General features: G+C 33.1%; 1 protein-coding gene across 32 annotated transcripts in view; it reads left to right on the top strand.

Annotated features, from left to right (window-relative positions):
- Positions 1-17,211, top strand: part of NRXN1 (neurexin 1) — a 1,346,328-nt gene that overhangs the window by 1,114,852 nt on the left and 214,265 nt on the right. For all 32 annotated transcript variants that reach the window (XM_074286813.1, XM_074286834.1, XM_074286827.1 and 29 more), the window contains one exon: positions 15,121-15,292. In XM_074286813.1, coding sequence (XP_074142914.1) covers positions 15,121-15,292 — 172 coding nt within the window. The remainder of the gene's footprint in view (positions 1-15,120; positions 15,293-17,211) is intronic.

Genomic DNA, 17,211 nt, shown 5'->3' with positions numbered 1-17,211 from the left:
TCCAGGAACAGTAAAACCACTGAAAGGGAAATTAGAGATGTCAAGTTATTCTTTTCACTATTTTACCTCAAAGTTGTTCCAGTATCACTGTCCCCTGACCATCGCTGTCCTCACTGCTCACTTTCATTTTATAGGTTTATTTCATGACTGTGTTAGGAAAAGTGAATATTATTAAAATGCTATGTCGTAAGGATGGAATACACAACTAATTTGTAATAAAGAATTGTCTGCAGAAAAGTATATTTTCAGCCATCTCTAGCAAGAGATTAGAGTTTTTTAGTGGTCCAGGAACCTAATCTCCTCTATTTTATATGTTCAATCTGTCTACGTTCATATTTTTTACTTTTCTGCCATTTTCTAAAAATGTTACACCTGGAAAAGTTGAGGATTGATTGTAAAGACAAAGTTGTTTTTATCACTGTAGAGTTCAAGCATAAGCTTTCAGTATGACATAAAATCTAATTTGGAAATAGGAATGGGCTGCGTGGATAAACATTTTTGGTCCCTTCAAGTGCTAACATTATTGTATAAGATTCTGTAAGCTTTATGAGGGCAGGAGCTAGATTAAATGTTACCTAAAATTTGTGTCTCTCCCAGGAACTAACAAATAGTGTACACAATGTTTATTGAAATCAACTGATAACAAATTCAATTAATCAGATGTTTTATATCAATTTTATATCAATTTATATCAATTGCCATAGTTTCCTACATATAGCAAATGATCAGAAAGTAAAAGTGCATAATATTATTTAGTAGGACATATCAAATATAAGAAAATACAAATAATGCTTAAGCCTGAAAAGTTGACAATATATTCTCTTTTGAGTATGTGTGAGTATTTCTGTTTTCAAGGGTGTCTAAATTTTTTGATATGTTACACATGGCAGAAACTGAGGGAAAGTCATTTGATATGTCATCAATAAATGAAAATAAACCTGCTCTCCACAAATAAAAATGAAAGATTTCTCCCTGGACACATTTGTACTGTCTCTGTGTAATCCCCCTAGTCTTAGCTAAAGTAAACGTAATCGGAATTTTGATGGGAAACATCAGTTTAGTGTATAAGGTCTTCACCAGGCTCTACTGCAGTAATTGTTATCAAGACATCACAGAGCCTTAAATAAAACACATCCATTGTTTTATTTTTTTTTTTTAAGGATACCCTAAAGTACAGCCATATAGTAGTACTCTACCTGAGAGAACATACTAATAAATGAAGTTTCCAAGGACACAAAGATAGTGTTATTTGCCAAATCAAAGGCTAAATTTATTATACATTTCACATATCATATATACATATTTGTGTACAGAGAGCATATATCCTTTTGTGTATATATACACACTCTCTTTTCCAATTGTCCCTTCTTACTTCTGTTATTATGACCATTGCTAGAGCTTCCCTATCTACTGCTACTAGTCTTTTTACCGACTTAGAATCCTGAAGGCTTGTTAAGATTTTGTGAAAAACTAGAGTGAATAGATCCTGAGCTTGATGGATTTTTCTGTGAATAAAGCACAGCTATTTTAATTCACTGATTTAGTAGTATCTACAAGATTGGTTCAATAGTCTTGTTTTTTGCCTTTTTAAAGATTCTTATCTGTATCCTGGATAGTTGAGGATGAATTCTCTACATCTGAGATTCTATTGAATTTACACTGTTAGTTAAAGACCACTGAAGTAGGAGTAGAGAAGAAATAACTGGGTTTATTTATTCCTTTTACAAATATATGTTACAATATAACTTATTATCGGTAAGTCATCTTGCAGAAGGAATAGCATTTTGGAGTCCTCCTCTCCTAAATGCCATCATCTGATAGTATGTAGATATGTGAAATACCAAAATAAGTAAGAAGTTTAGCTCAGCAAATATTATTGCTTCCATTGAGGTAATTAGAAGGGAAAGACTTTAAGAATCTTATTGAATTAAAAAATGCTTTAAGGCATCAAGACAACAAAAAGATAGTTTATTTCCTTTTTTAAATTAAAAAAAATATTAAGCACTTAATCTGTATCAAGCTTTGTACTGGAGAGGAGATACTAATAAAAAAGTAAGACAATCTCTGCATGCAAAAAACCAATATCTTTCTTTTTTTCTAATTAATGGACATTTTCCTTTTGCCCATCTCCATGCCCCATATAGAAGAAAACAAGCAACAGATATGCATAGTCAAGCAAATCAAATCCCCACATTGGCCATGTCTAGAAATGTGTCTTGTTTTGCATATTCATTCTACTCCAGAGAGTTAAGTAGCAGAGAAAATGAGGAGTTTATAATAATGTGGACGTGCTCTTCTGTCTTTCTCTGCCCATCCATCTCTTTATAAAAAAGCATTATTCATAATATGGCAGCATGATGCTGTGTCTATGACACATAAGGATGGAATACACAACTAAAGAAGTGCACAGTTGCTGATAAATGGGATGATATCTAAGAACTTAGAATAGTTTTTTCTTTGTATAGTCAGTTGGAGAAATTAGATGTTGCCTATTTCAGTAATGATGCTGAGTGGATAATAAGATGCCAGCTGCTGGTGTTCAGGGCTCTGAGGCCCATATTTTCCTTCTCAGTTCCTTTTGGGGAGTAGTTGTGAGGACAGTAGCGCTATTTCAGGCATGCTTTGGCAAAGTAGGTTGAGATTATTCAGCTACACAACATCAGAACAGACATAATGACTTGTTTAAGCTAAACACAGGAACGGTAATTCATTGAAAATCAAAAATAAAATGCTAAGACTGCAGATTTATCAACCCAGCCTGATAATACTTTCATAATTTCTGCTTGCTGAGTTTTATGTGGAAAAATGAATTGCTATAGCTAAGTTTGTGGCAGTTTATAAGGACAGTTAATTAAGGCAGAAAAAGGACATTAGTCATTTCTTCATAGGCGAATGGGATCATTTTACCTCCAGTCAGAGATTCTGAATGATAAATCTCTACCTTGATGGCATGCTCTTTCTTAAATAAGTTGTTCAGGATTCCCATTTGCTGCCAACAAATCTAAGCCTAAAGTTTCATCATATATGCCATTTGTCTGCCATTAAATATAATTTTGGAGGGTGGGGAGTAATAGCAATGTATATATTGTTATTTGTCAATTAAAGAATTGCTAAAAGCAATATTTCACTTTTTATTGTGGGCTTCAAATAATCTTTCATTTATAGAGAGATGTTTTATAGGTGTGTATGTGTTTGTAGTTCTTGTTTTTCTTGTATATTCCTCAAAAGGCATCATAAAATAAACAGACAACACCTTGAGAAATGAAAGTCAAGGTCAACTTGGAAATGACATTATTAAAGGATTACTTCTTAAGTAGTTTGAACTTAGAATTAAAATGTAGTCTATTGAAAGATTTTGGAAAATGGTAGAGATGAGAATGACTTCAAAACCATAGAGAGATACACAAAGGCCAGGCTGGAATATGGATCCTATTTTTCTTTTAAATACATTAATAAAATTGCTGTTTGTCTACAACAATAACAAAAAAATGGAATGGCTGAGATTCTTTCAGCCCTGGCATCAAAGAATAGAAGAAATTGAATACTATTACAATGAAAGAAGAGGATTATTCAGATTTAAGCATTAGTGTCTAATACAAGTTAATTATCATTTGTATATACATCTACATCTAATTAGTCTAATGCAAGTAAATTATCATTTACATCTACATCCATACATATTAGGCTGCAGGCCCCACTTTGTAGCAGCCATACTTAGTGAAGACCGAAAAGAAAGTTCATGGCACTAAAGTCATTAGAACTGTTCAGTGGTATGATTTTTCTTGTGAAGCATGACGAATATTGAAAAATGTTTAGAAGAATTGCACATGTTTAATCTATATTTCATTGCTTGTTCTCTGAGGGGGGAAGAAGGAGGGAGAAAGAAAAATTTAAAACACAAGGTTTTACAAAGGAGAATGTCGAAAACTATCTTTGCATGTAATTGGAAAAATAAAATACTATTTAAAAAGAAATAATAATGGAAAAAAAAGAAATGTCCAATGGCTCAAAATCAAGAGAAATGGTTTTATCAAAGAAATTGACATTAAAGGAGATGTATTACCATCTGCATTGCTGTGGAAACCTTAGTACTACTACAAGGCATTTCCACCTGCCTTCTTCTGAAAACTCATATGTGTTCTTTCTCCCTATTAGCATACAAGCTCTTTGAAAGTGAAGTATGCATTTTCTATATGTATTCCCAATGCTTAGCACAATGCTTTCACTTAATTACTTTTTGAATGATAGATAATAAGTACTTAATTATTTTCATTCATTCAGTTACATGAATTTAGAGAAAACTAATGAAAATGTACTCAAATTTAAATCTTAGATCAATTAAAGAGTTTGTTTAATATGTGGTAGAGTTGTTTTTAAATTACATATATATATATATGAAATTCATTTTTATATATTTATATTTATACATCTGTGTGTGTATGCATGTGCATGTAATGAAAACTCACTACCTGGTCACTACTTGAAAGGAAATGTATAGTGGGAAGTTTTTATGGGTCCTTCTAATTTAACTTAATTTTTATACTGGAGTTATGATTTTTTTACTATTGCTATTAAATTAGTTAACACAGAATATACTTTATTTGAGACTATATTCAATCAGCAAATGTGCAAATGATTATTAGGTTCTAGCAATTTCTGATAGGTAGTAACTGGAAGAAGACTACAGCCAAAACTTTTCAGGGCTATCATATTTGCTAAAAGAGAAAGGAATTGTATAAAATGAGAGAAAACTATGCTAGGTGGAAAGAAGGGGAAAAGGATATTTTGATTTTGTCCCCAAGTGATCTCCAGTATCTGGAGTAAACACATAAATACTAACCAGAGAGTCTTAAGAGCCCTTAATTTAAGGGCTGATTATAGAACCAGACATTCATGCTCTAGAACTATCAAGTTTTAGTGAGCAACTCATTCAAAGATTTAACCTGTGGATTCATTATTCCCAATTTCTAGAATTAAGTTAAACATTAAAAACAGTGGTGTTTATTGGTAGGTTCCTGACACATTTTCATAGATCACTTTACCATTGTTCAGCACTGACAATCTTCAAGTTGTAAGGATTTGGGGGCCATTCATATGAAGATTTTTCTTTGTTGATTTTGATGAACTATGGGATGAAACAATAGAAATCTGGTTAGATCCTCTTGTCACCAAATCAAACTGTTTTTTTTTATTTGCCAAGTCCAGTCAATTATTTGAACTAATGGAGGGAAATAGAAACACAGACTATACCAAACAGTCATTTGTCCCTGACTTAAGTATTGTTTTCTTCTCTAACTTGCATAGTGGTTCTAACTTATCATCATCATCATCATCGATTACTATAGCATATATTTAGTGTTTAATGATTTTCTAATGATTTCAAATATTAGCTCATTTCATCAGGATGGCAAGGGGTATGCCATCAGTAAGGAGCCAGCTGGTAGAGGAAGAAAAACTATTCTGAAATAAATACTATGACTTTTGTTATATTATACCATGTGGATGTGTGTGTGTGTGTGTGTGTGTGTGTATGTGTTAGTTTATAGCCCTGACTAAAAAAGGGGTCTTCCTTTTGGCAGCCTTCTTACACATACATTATTGTCTAGGTGATCTTCTTAATTTATTGATGCTTTATCTGTGCTCTTAATTGCTTCTAACTTAATGTCACAGCTCTAGAAACTTAATCTCACTGCTGAAAAGCTTTGTGAAGATGAAATGGGCTAACTAGGATGGTAGAGGAATCCCTCAATTCTCCAAACAAAGATTGAATGACCGCTTATCAGGAATGCTATAAATGGAAGTTTTGCTCAGGTGTGGTTTGATTTACATGGTCTCCTAGTTCCTTTCCAATTCTTGGAACAAAATGATTTTTTGAATCATTTTACTCCAGAGCTTGTTAACAATGCTAGAGTGCCACCTGCTGCTAGTGCTATAGCAATTGTTCATTTTCTGGACTCTTGGCTCAATTCACCATGGTCAGTCATTAATATTTAAGTGAACCAGAGTACTTCGTATACCAAGAGGCTCTAAAAAGTCTTGGTCAAAAGTTTCGTTTATTCAAATTTTAACATCACTTTATTTAAATTTCACCAGTACTGGAATTCTGAAAGAATCTTTTTGTCTGCTAATAATTAACTGCCTTACTCCACTATTTAGCTAGGGATGTCTTTGCAGGGCAAGAGCACAAGATAACTTGTTCTAAATCATACCTTTGGTCCCTGAAGAGGAACAATGAGCTGAGGAGTGTTATCACAAAAACCAGGCTTTTTCAGCTAATAGATGGACATTAGGTGTATCTGTGTGTGTTACCCATCTTAATTTGTATGTCCACATGAGATTATCTAATGAGATTCACAGAGAAGCTTTGAAATATCCACTCTTATCCAAGGGAAATTTTCATTCCTGCCTCAAGGAGAGTTAGGAGAAGGGGCAATGGGACTGCTCTGCTCTCATTAGAGAGGGGTATTGTTGGAGAATTATATCTGTCTGCCCTTCTAAACGATGATTTCCCTTAGGGTTTAAGCTGCTTTTCTGATTATTATCCCTAAATGCCCCCATTTAAATCACCCAGAGAAAGATGCCCCCAACTGATTTGGGGACTGTTTTGTGGCATAAATTGTGCTCAGATAACCTATTATTCCTTGATATTAGATTCTCTTTAGGGAAAGGAGCTCTGTCAAAATCCTACCTCAAAAGAAACCAAACTGCTACATTAACACTGCAATGTACATCCCATAGAATAACATGTTTTTGGGGAAATTTGACGTTTGAGTCTCTTCTACAATAAATTTAATAGGAAATGTTGATGAATGACACTTGGAAACAAGTGATTAGATGAACTCATTATTAGTTTCAATATTTGTATCTTTTTTTTTCTGTTCCTGAATAGGAAACAGCTGAAGACCCTTAAACACATGGTTCTTAAATACTGTACATAAGCTAATGATATGCTTTATTCTTTTTACACTGCATTTTAAAAATTCAGGCTTGCCCTCTAGATAAGCTCCTAGAAGTTCACATAAAAATGCAGAGAATCATAGTATCATCCAATTTTCTACAATTGCTGGAAAAGACCTTAAAGATTATCTCACCCAACCCTCTCATTTTACAGATGAAGAAATGGACACATAGGTTAAATGACTTTTCCATTTTAGATAGCTTGTTACACAATCCCAATATTACCCTTAACCCTTCTCTTCTATACCAATTCAGTTGTTAAGTTCTATAATTTTGATCTTTGCAACATCTCTCAAATATGCTCCCTTCTCTCCTTGCCCATTGCCACCATTCTGTTGCATGTCTTTATCATCTCACACTTGGACTATTAAAATAGCCTACTTGATACTTTCTTCTGCCACAAGTCTTTCCTCACTTCAGTCCCTCCTCCACTCAGCTTTCAGAATAACCTTCCTAAAATGAATGTGTGATCATGTTAGCCCTCTTCTCCATTAACCTTCAGTGGCTCCCTATTACCTTGTATTGAATACAAAATCTTCTATTTGGCTTTTCAAGCCCTTCATAAACGGTTGTGGAAGATAGGCAATTGTAGACCAAAAGCCCATAAACCAGGAATAAGAAAAAGGATGTTGAAGAGGTGTAGAGAAAAAGGAGGAGTTTTGTCAGTTTTTCTCTTGGCATGAAACTCAAATGAGGTGTGGTGAACTGCATTCTTTCAGTTTTGCTTAAAACTTACAAAATCACATTAGCAATGAATGTTAACAATAAACTCCTAAAATGAATAAAAACATTATATTGTCACTATTGTCAGTTTCAAATAGGATAGAAAGGATGGTTAACAAATGCATTTTAAAGGGGAAAAACAGCATTAGATAATAATTCCTACATGATCTTTTTATTCCTCATCTGCTGACTTTTTTTTTCTTTGAAGCAAATCACATGGAATATTCAAAATGACTATATTTATCTTGGTTTATTTTTACTGTCGCCTTTTCTTTTTTCGGACTTAAAAAAAAAAAAAAAGCAAAGGGCAATTTTGTTTTGGCTAAAGCCTAGTTAGCAGGCTACATGCAGGGAACTAAAATTACCATCCAGATTTGTTTTCTTTATCAGTCTATAAAATGTCAGGCTATGGGGGTTGGGAGGATTAGAACCAGGAAATAATGATAAATAGCTAGCCCATCAGTGAAAATGTGGAGAGAGAAAGAGAATACAGATAAATGAAATAAAAAAATAATCCCCAAGGCTCATTTTTAGATGACTCTGTCCCCAGAGCTCCCAAAAATAGCAAAACTGATTGATATGAATTTCCTGTCCCTGATGAATTATAGTAAAGGTGTTAACAAGCAATCAGTTGGCCTCAAGAAACTCAGAGTGCAGGGGCGGAGGGGGGGAAGGGAAGAACAAAGGGCATGGTTAGAACCAGCTGTTGTTGACACATTGACACATATTGTTGACAACACATAATTCTCCCAATGGCCACAAAATGTGAAAATTTTTAATTTGACTCCCAATCATGAATCTGAACTGAAAAAAAAAAAATACAAACCTCATTAGATATTTTTATCTGAACCAGACTTAACATGAGCAATATGCCATTAATGCAAGACCTCCATCCTTCAGTTCAGGCAAACATCCATGCAAAATTACAGATAAAATATTTTTTATAGATTGAGATTGCTTACAGTGTGGTATAGTAGAAAGAGAGATCCAAGAGATGTTAGATGATAGCTCATCAAGGTACATATAATCTCATAGAACTAGAAATCAAAGAGACATGCAAAGTCTCTGATCCAGCTCTCTCCAAGACAACCATATCCTTATTCCTTTCTGAGCTTTCCTCCTAGTTCTCCAAACTTTCTCTTCCACTACCCTCAATCTGTTACCTCTGCCACTACCTTTCAGCTCCTTTTTCTATATTTTCTATTCCTTACTAGAATGTAAGCTCATTGAATTCAGAGGCTGTCTTTCTTGTTTATGTTGTATTCTTAGTCCTTAGCACAATGTCTGGCACATAGGAACATTTCATTAAATCTTATTGATTTGACCAGGTTTATTGAGTAATCAACTGAATGATTCTTATATTAAGTTGAAATCTGCCTCATAAAATCTACTCACTTGTGGTTAGCAAGTCCAAATGACAAATTTTCGATTTGAAAAATGATTGAAGTGGGTCTACTTTTGAATATTAAATATGCTATATAAGTAACAAATAATTTTGGTGGCAGTGATAGTGTATTTCTATGGTATCAGCATTATTAATAGGTCTTTCCTGAGCCACCAGGATATTTGCAGATTGTTGTAGAATATACAAGAAATATGAGGAATCACCAATTTTGAAGTGAGAAGACGAGTTCAAATCCCTTATCTTCTTAATTTGGGTGACCTTTAAGAAACCTGCTTAGGCTTTTGGGGTCTCAGTGTGTTCATATGTACAATGAGGGAGTTGGAATAATTGATACTTGAGGTCCCTTCAAATCTAAAAATCTTTTGGTTCTGTGCCATCCTAGGAGCCTGAATTTTTCCTAAGCACTTGGGACTACTTAAGGAAAGGTCACACACAAAAAAGAAAAAAAAATCAAAGAATATAATTTCCTAAGAAGGTACTCTAAAAATGTCCATCAAAATTAAAACGTAAAGGAAAACTAAAAAATATTATCATGTTGTAATCTAGATGGTTTCTTTAAAAAAACAAACCTCAAAATAATATTATTTGTTTTTTTGAGCAATATTTCACATCAATATATTGTTTTTTAAATTAAATTTTTATTTTCATGAGCATTCATATCTTTTCTCCTCCCAATCTCACCTGCACATTCATTGAAAAAGCAAGAAAGACAAAACCTCTGCAATATATCTATCTTAGTCAAGCAAAATATAGTATTATATTGATTATGATCTTCTTTCCAAAATATACTTCAATCTGTACCATGAATCTTTTTATCAAAAAGCTTGTAGCATGTTTCATCACGAGTTCTCTGAAATTATAGTTGGTCTTGTGCTGATCAGAGTTACTAAGTCTTTCAAAATTACTTTTCTTTTCAATTTTGTTGTAATTATATAAATTGTTCTTCTCATTCTGCTCATTACAATCTATATTAGTTCATACAAGTCTTCCAAGGTCTTTCAGAAATCAGCCCCTTCACAATTTCTTAAAACACAATAGCATTCTATAACATCACATATTATTTCTTATTTAGTCTTTATTTTCCAATTCTTTCCCATCAAAAATAAGGTGCTATAATATTTTTCCTATATGTGAAGCCTTTTCCTCTTTCTTTGATCTTTTTGAGATAATAGAATTAATAGTGATAATGCCAAGCCAAAATGTCTTCACAGGTTGGGGGCATAGCTCTAACTTGCTTTGTAGAATTTCTGGACCAGTTTACACTTCTACCAGAATTCCATTAATCCAACTATTTTTCCATAGCCTCTTCAGCATTTGTCATTTTCTTTCTTTTTTTTGCAATCATAATGGATGTGAGGTAGAATCTCAGAATTTTAATTGATATTTCTCTAATTACTACAGACAGAATATTTTTCATACAACTATTGATAGATTGGTTTTCTTCCTCTGAAAATTGCCTGTTCATATTCTATGACCACTTATCAATTAAAGAAGGCTCATTCATAGAGCTAGATGGGAACTTAGAGGTAATTTCTAATTTTAAATTTAAAAAATCAACTCTGAGAGATGTTCAGAGATTTGTCCAAAGTCACATAACTCAGAAATAATGCCTTCATGGAATCCTGGCTCTCCTTATTCCTAATCTACTTATGTTTCTTTTTTGACTCAATAATGCTGTCTGCTTTTATAGTAGTAAATTTTATCATCATTGTCATTGGCTCCCTTCTGCAGTCTGTCGGAATGTACTGTTATGAAAGTAACTAGGAAAAATGTAATACATTTACAGAGAAAATGAATAAGAATAGAAAAAGAGGAAACATGTCATTAGTGAACCTCAGGTTGTCTAGCATGTATACTCTGGGAGCTATTATTCTATTCAGCCATGTAAAGGTTAAGGAGCAGATATGGTACAGTACTTCTTTGTGGGCTAATTTCATTAGTGGTCTCCCTTTTCTTCAAAAAAAAAGGAAAAAGAAAAAGAAAGATGTTAGTAGCATGACTCCATTTTTAAAACTGCATGCTAGTTATATGGAGAAATAAAGATGCACTTGTGTTGCTAATTATAGTACACCATGCCCTGAACTAAGTGCCAGAAAAAAAGCTTCTTAATAAGAATTTTCTCATATTTAAGAATATGGTTATTATCCTTAAACTAGCACCTTCAAAATGAAACATTCAGGTTCTGTTTCTTAAATTTTAACTAGACTGATGACTCTCAGAGAACTGTCCTGTAATATAGTATGTTTAGCTACCAATATTAATATGGGATTTTAATGTTTCCAAAGAGCTTTAAATACATTCTTATTTGATTATCATAACAACACTGTGAAAAAAGTTACTACAGTTGTTACTACCCTTGTTTTATAGTGAGGTCTTCCCATAACACAATGAAGAATTCCCATTTAATATCCCAAACTCCTTTGTTAAACCAGGTTATTAATTATTGTGCCTAAAAGGTTTTTGGTTTTGGAGATTTTTTCCTGCCTTCATTTAAAGAGCAGTTATATTGAGCTTATTGTCTTTTTTCTGTAATGTTTCTATTTTCATATTTTCAACTGCCCCCCTCCCCCCCCCCCCCCCCCCCCCGGCAAGCTCCTTTACCTATGGGCCTTGGGAAAGTTTGAAAAAACAGAGAATTGAGGGGTAAGAGAAAGTTCTGGCAGTTTCCTCAGGAAAGCTGATAGATTCAATTTTTCCTCTCACTTGCCTCTGATCTTAAAGGACCCTTTCTCTATTGCAGATTTTGAGGCAGAGAGGAGGGAGTATGTGCCTACAGGTCTCGGTGCTAAAACTGCTCCCTTTCCCCAGCAATGAAATGTACCATGAGGCAGTCCCTAAAAAGCTACTACACAGTCTATATTGAGAAGACCAATTGACTAGACCAAAAGCAGTCCCCCTTCTCACCCTTTGCCTAAGCCCTTTGGTCCTTCTAGCTTCAAATTTTTCCTTGGGTACCCTCAGTTCCAATAGAACTTCTTGCCTCCCTCTGATCATCCTACCATGGCTTGGATTGGCCAGAGTTCTACCCAAACCTCACCATGAAGACCTACCCATCACTACCTCCTTCTTTACAAGAATCCAGTGGCTGACAAGTAACTTAAATTTCTTGTCCTGAAAGAAATTTCCCTATCCTTGAGCAAAGTCATAATACAAGGCCAATGTCACAACACTTAGTCATTTTTTATTCAATTGTTACTGTTATACTCTTAAAAGGTCTTTACCTTGGACTTGCCTCATCTCCCTACTTTTGTGATCTTTTCTTCATTGCTTTTTAGCTGAAATTGTGGGGATTGATTTCCCAAAGCAGTCTGGTACATCTCTCTATAATATACACAAATATTTGTGATTTTGAAATAGCACATATAACACCAATTACTAGGAAATATTGTACTAGGAAGTATTGAATCTTATTTTCAAAATTTTAGATAGGAACCCTTGAACAGATAGTGTTATTTCCCAATGAGTATCTTTTGCCAGAGGTTATTACAACTATGAGTGAAATTGTAGTGCCCATTCCAATAATTGTCATGTTCTTTTTGCAGTGTCAAACTTTATATTTCTCTTTTAACTTGTTTTATTAATATGATCCTAATTCAGAAATGAGCTTTTGTGGGGGGGAAAATCAATAATTACCTTTGTCACTATTTATTTAATGAATGTATTGAAAGACTCCATTCAATTATAAATGCTTCGTTACTGATGTCTTTATAATAGAATTTTAAAATTATGGTGTGAGCCAGTTATCCATTTCAAAGAAAATACAATGGAAAGATCAGCACATGCCCAATGAAATTACTTCTGATTTGGCTAATGCAATATTCATGAGAATTCTGTGAACATGATCACATTTAATACTTGAAAATAAGAATAAAAATGAATACTTTAAAGTCTAATTATCTTTTAGTTGTAAAGTTTAGAAATTTGTGTTTTTTAATAATTTAAATGACTCAATATCTTGTCAATACAGGTAACTAGATAGTGGGAGCTAGGTGATGCAATGAATATAATTCAGGTCTAAAGTCAGGAAGGCTTGAATTCAAATCTCACCACAGACATTTAGTAACTGTGTGACCCTGACCAAAACTTAACCTCTGTTTGCCTCAGTTTTCTCAACTGTAAAATGGGATGTTATTAGGATATAATGAGATAATTTTAGCCTACTGCTTGGCACATAATATGTGCTTAAGTCTTCGTTGCCCTCTTTCCTTCCAGCATATTAGAAGTATGAGGTAGAAATTCCAAAATCAAGTCACCCATATTGATCCTGTTGATATACATCATATGATTTCATTCCCTTTGTAGTCTATATGAATCTTTAATAAAATATATATATATATGTATATATATATATATATACATATATATATATTTCTACTTACTCTAGTAACAGACAGGACAATAGGAATGATATTTTTAGTAAAGTCTCTCTATTTTTAAAACTGTTCAATGAAGAACTTTTGAAATTATAAATATTCCATATGATGATCCCCTTAACAAAAATAATAAACATATTTATATTTGTACATATACATACCTCAATTTATTTCCATATGATATTGTTCTTCTCAGATAGATAATAGGATTGAAAAGTTAATTTTAAACAGAAAATAATTATGCTATCATAACATTTCTTTTCCTGAAGAAAACAAATGGGTGAATTTCACTAATATTTTTTTTCTAAATCCAAGGAAACAAACTTTATTTTCTATGTCATCTATGAAGTGTAAGCATGTGGCTTTCTTCACATAATTAAGTAATAGATATCATATTTTAATAGCTCTCTCCTCATGCATTAATGTCATAGAAAATGATGGAGCTTGATCTCCAAGGAGATAGGTTTAAAACATTAGAAAATTAACAAAGAGATAGAAAGTAAATGGGGAGTGTTAATATCAAAAAGGTTAAGCAAAATGTCATGCTGAGAGCAAAACAAAGAGTTTACTAGGCCAAAGTAGTTCAGACAGACATATTAGTCTCTAACAATGGTTGAAAGGATATGGAAATTCACCATGGAGGAGATGAAAGAATTCCCAAGGCAGAGTGTCTGTCCAAGGAAGCCAAACTTCCTTCACACTCATTTGTAGCCATGTTACTTCATATTTGTAAAGACCATTGGACTCAGCCTGCATTTTTGATTTCCTTCACAGGTTAATTGTACACTATTTCAAAGTCCAATTATTTTTGTACAGCAAAATAACTGTATGTATACATATATTGTATTTAACTTATACTTTAACATATTTAATATGTATTGGTCAACCTGCCATCTGGGGAAAAATTGGAACAAAAGGTTTTGCAATTGTCAAGGCTGAAAAATTGCCCATGCATATATCTTGCAAATAAAAAGATATAATAAAAAAGAAAAGGAAAAAAAGACTATTAGACTCAAAGTTAAGATATTTGGCTTCGTGTGCTTGTTCTATGACTGTGAAGAAATCATTCTACCTCTCTGGGTCTCAGTTTCGTCATTTCTAAATGACAAAGTTGAACTAGGGGATATCTAAATTCCCCACAAGCATTTGATGGTTCTATGAACAAAGACCACATCACCCACATTTGTATGTGCTTAAATGCAAGTGGAATAGACATTTGCCCTTGACAATTAGGATAAATAAATATTATTAATCCAATTTCACTGGTTATTAAGAAATATAATTTCAAGCCTCATTTTTCTTGCTGTAGAAATGAAAGAATTACATGAAAGGTCCTATGGATAAAGTTCATGAAAAGATGCCTGTTTACTTGGGCAATCATTCTCTTCAGTGGAAACCTCTGGGAAAAGAAGGCAAATTAATTCCCTTGAAAGTTTCTGATTTGGAATATGAATTATCCATGAAAGAGATGGCCCAGGCTTAGCAAAATGTCAAGAACCTTGTCTCCATGGTATACAAGTCTTCAGAAGTGAAATATAAAAAGAAAAGCTGTTGTTAGAAACACTTTGTGATACAACACACTGCATATATGTCATTCTTATCAAATAATTACTAATTAGCATTACTTCCTTCTGATTTCCTCTCGCTTCTTCTCACTTCTAGCACCAAGGAAAGATTGGAGTTAAATTTAATGTCGGAACGGATGACATCGCCATTGAAGAGGCCAATGCTATCATTAATGATGGGAAATACCATGTAGTACGTTTCACGAGGAGTGGCGGTAACGCTACGTTACAGGTGGACAGCTGGCCAGTGATCGAGCGATATCCTGCAGGTAAGGCAGTGAACCCGTATTTGTGAATGACTTTATGAAGAAAAAATAAAGGACAACAAGCAATGTTGCGTCCGTTTCATCAAATTCCAGATATTCTGAGAAACCATCAAATACTTATTGCAAAGTTTAGGGTCATTTGAATGTAATGCTATCCTAAACTCTTCTGGACACAGTGTGTAGTAATGGCATTGCATAACGGAAACTAAAGGCACACTTTATCTTCTGTAAAATTCAAAACATCATTGAAATCAGAAATGTAAATCTAAAAGACACAACAATGTTAAAGCTCTTTTTATCGATTGTTAAACATTTAAACATTAAACAAAGGGAAGGTTTTGACAAAAGTAATAGAGTAAATTAAAAAAAACTTACTGGGAAAATATAAAATGTTCTCTTGAAGGAAGTGTTTCTTTTATTTTGATGCAATTGCTGAAAATCACAAAACATTAGGTTAATCAAAAGTGAAAAAAACATCTAACTATTAATAGTTATTCATAATTAGCTAAAAGTAAATTTATTTAAATGCAATCTGCATTCTCTGTCACACAATCACTGTGTTCACAGGGAACAAATGTCACTATTTCTATCCACTTCAAATGTAAAATGTACTTGTTTCAAATAAGCACTGGGTCAGAATTAGTAATTTGCAAATCACCATGAAGCAATTGACTAAATTTGTCAGCACCACACTATTAAAAAAATTCTTAAGCAGAAATATAAGCAAAGGTTACTTTTAGTTACATATTTTCTACCTCTTTAAAAGCCCACCTAACTTATCATGGCCATAGTTTGTTCAAAAGAAATAACATGAACTATCTATTCAGAGAGGATTAGCATTTGCTTTCAAGGGTCTCCTCTCTCTCCATGTTTGAAAGTGCAAATTCTGCTCCCCTATGCATTGTTTTTATTCCCTGCCTTCCTCCTAGGCAGTATAATAGAATAACAATCCACAAGAATACACATAGAAGAAAAATAAACTTATTTAAAACCAAACTGAAAGAAAACAGGTATAAAAATCAGAATTGTAAAACTGGTGCCAGGAACCAGACTAACATGCCTAAGATGATCAATCAGAATTTTTTTGTCTAGGAAGTTAGTTAAATAATTAAAATCCCTTTGCTTTCATACTATAATCAATATGGTTCAGACTATAAGAAGAATGACTTTAAAACCATCTAAACTAAGGCAGAATTAAATGTAGTTTTCTGAAAAACAAAACAACAAACAATGTATCTGATCGGACTTTCACATAAAAAATATGGTGATAAGCAGCCTTTGTTACCCCACTTATATTTTTAAAAGAAAAAAGGAAGTAAAGGAGATAATGGAAGAGAAAGAGTTGCTATGGAAGAAGAATCAGTCATGTCAGTTGAAATTGTTTGTCACTTGGTAGTTTGGTACTTCTAAGAAACATAAGGATAGCTAGGAAGCCAATGGATTGGAGTAGTCTTATAGATGCATATATGAATGCTAGATGGATATGAAGGCATAGTTTCAAGGTAATTATGATTGTAATTCTGTGGATAACAGAGAAATGATGATAACTTTTGGATTTAGAAACACTTTAATCAAAAGCTTTATCCATGTAAGACCACAGCATACCTTAGGCTATTTATTGCAGTTGTTGTTTAGGGAGGGAGAGATATTCCAGAACAAGGGAGGAAGCATACTTTCTAATCAGTTTCTAAATAAATCTCAGGATCCTCTAAATTGGGGATCATAAGATAGCACCTTCGGTGTATTTATGGAAGAACTAGTGACTTTATATTTTCTGCTATAATACTTACTAGTACTTAATAAGAGTATCATTTGATTTATTGTTAATAGTTTATATGATATTATATATATATATATATATACATATATATGTATATATATATATATATATAAATAACTCAGTCCTCATCTGAAATTCACCT

Source organism: Sminthopsis crassicaudata, chromosome 2, assembly GCF_048593235.1.
Source record: "Sminthopsis crassicaudata isolate SCR6 chromosome 2, ASM4859323v1, whole genome shotgun sequence".
Lineage (NCBI taxonomy): Eukaryota > Metazoa > Chordata > Mammalia > Dasyuromorphia > Dasyuridae > Sminthopsis > Sminthopsis crassicaudata.
This window is presented reverse-complemented; position numbering and strand designations above follow the sequence as displayed.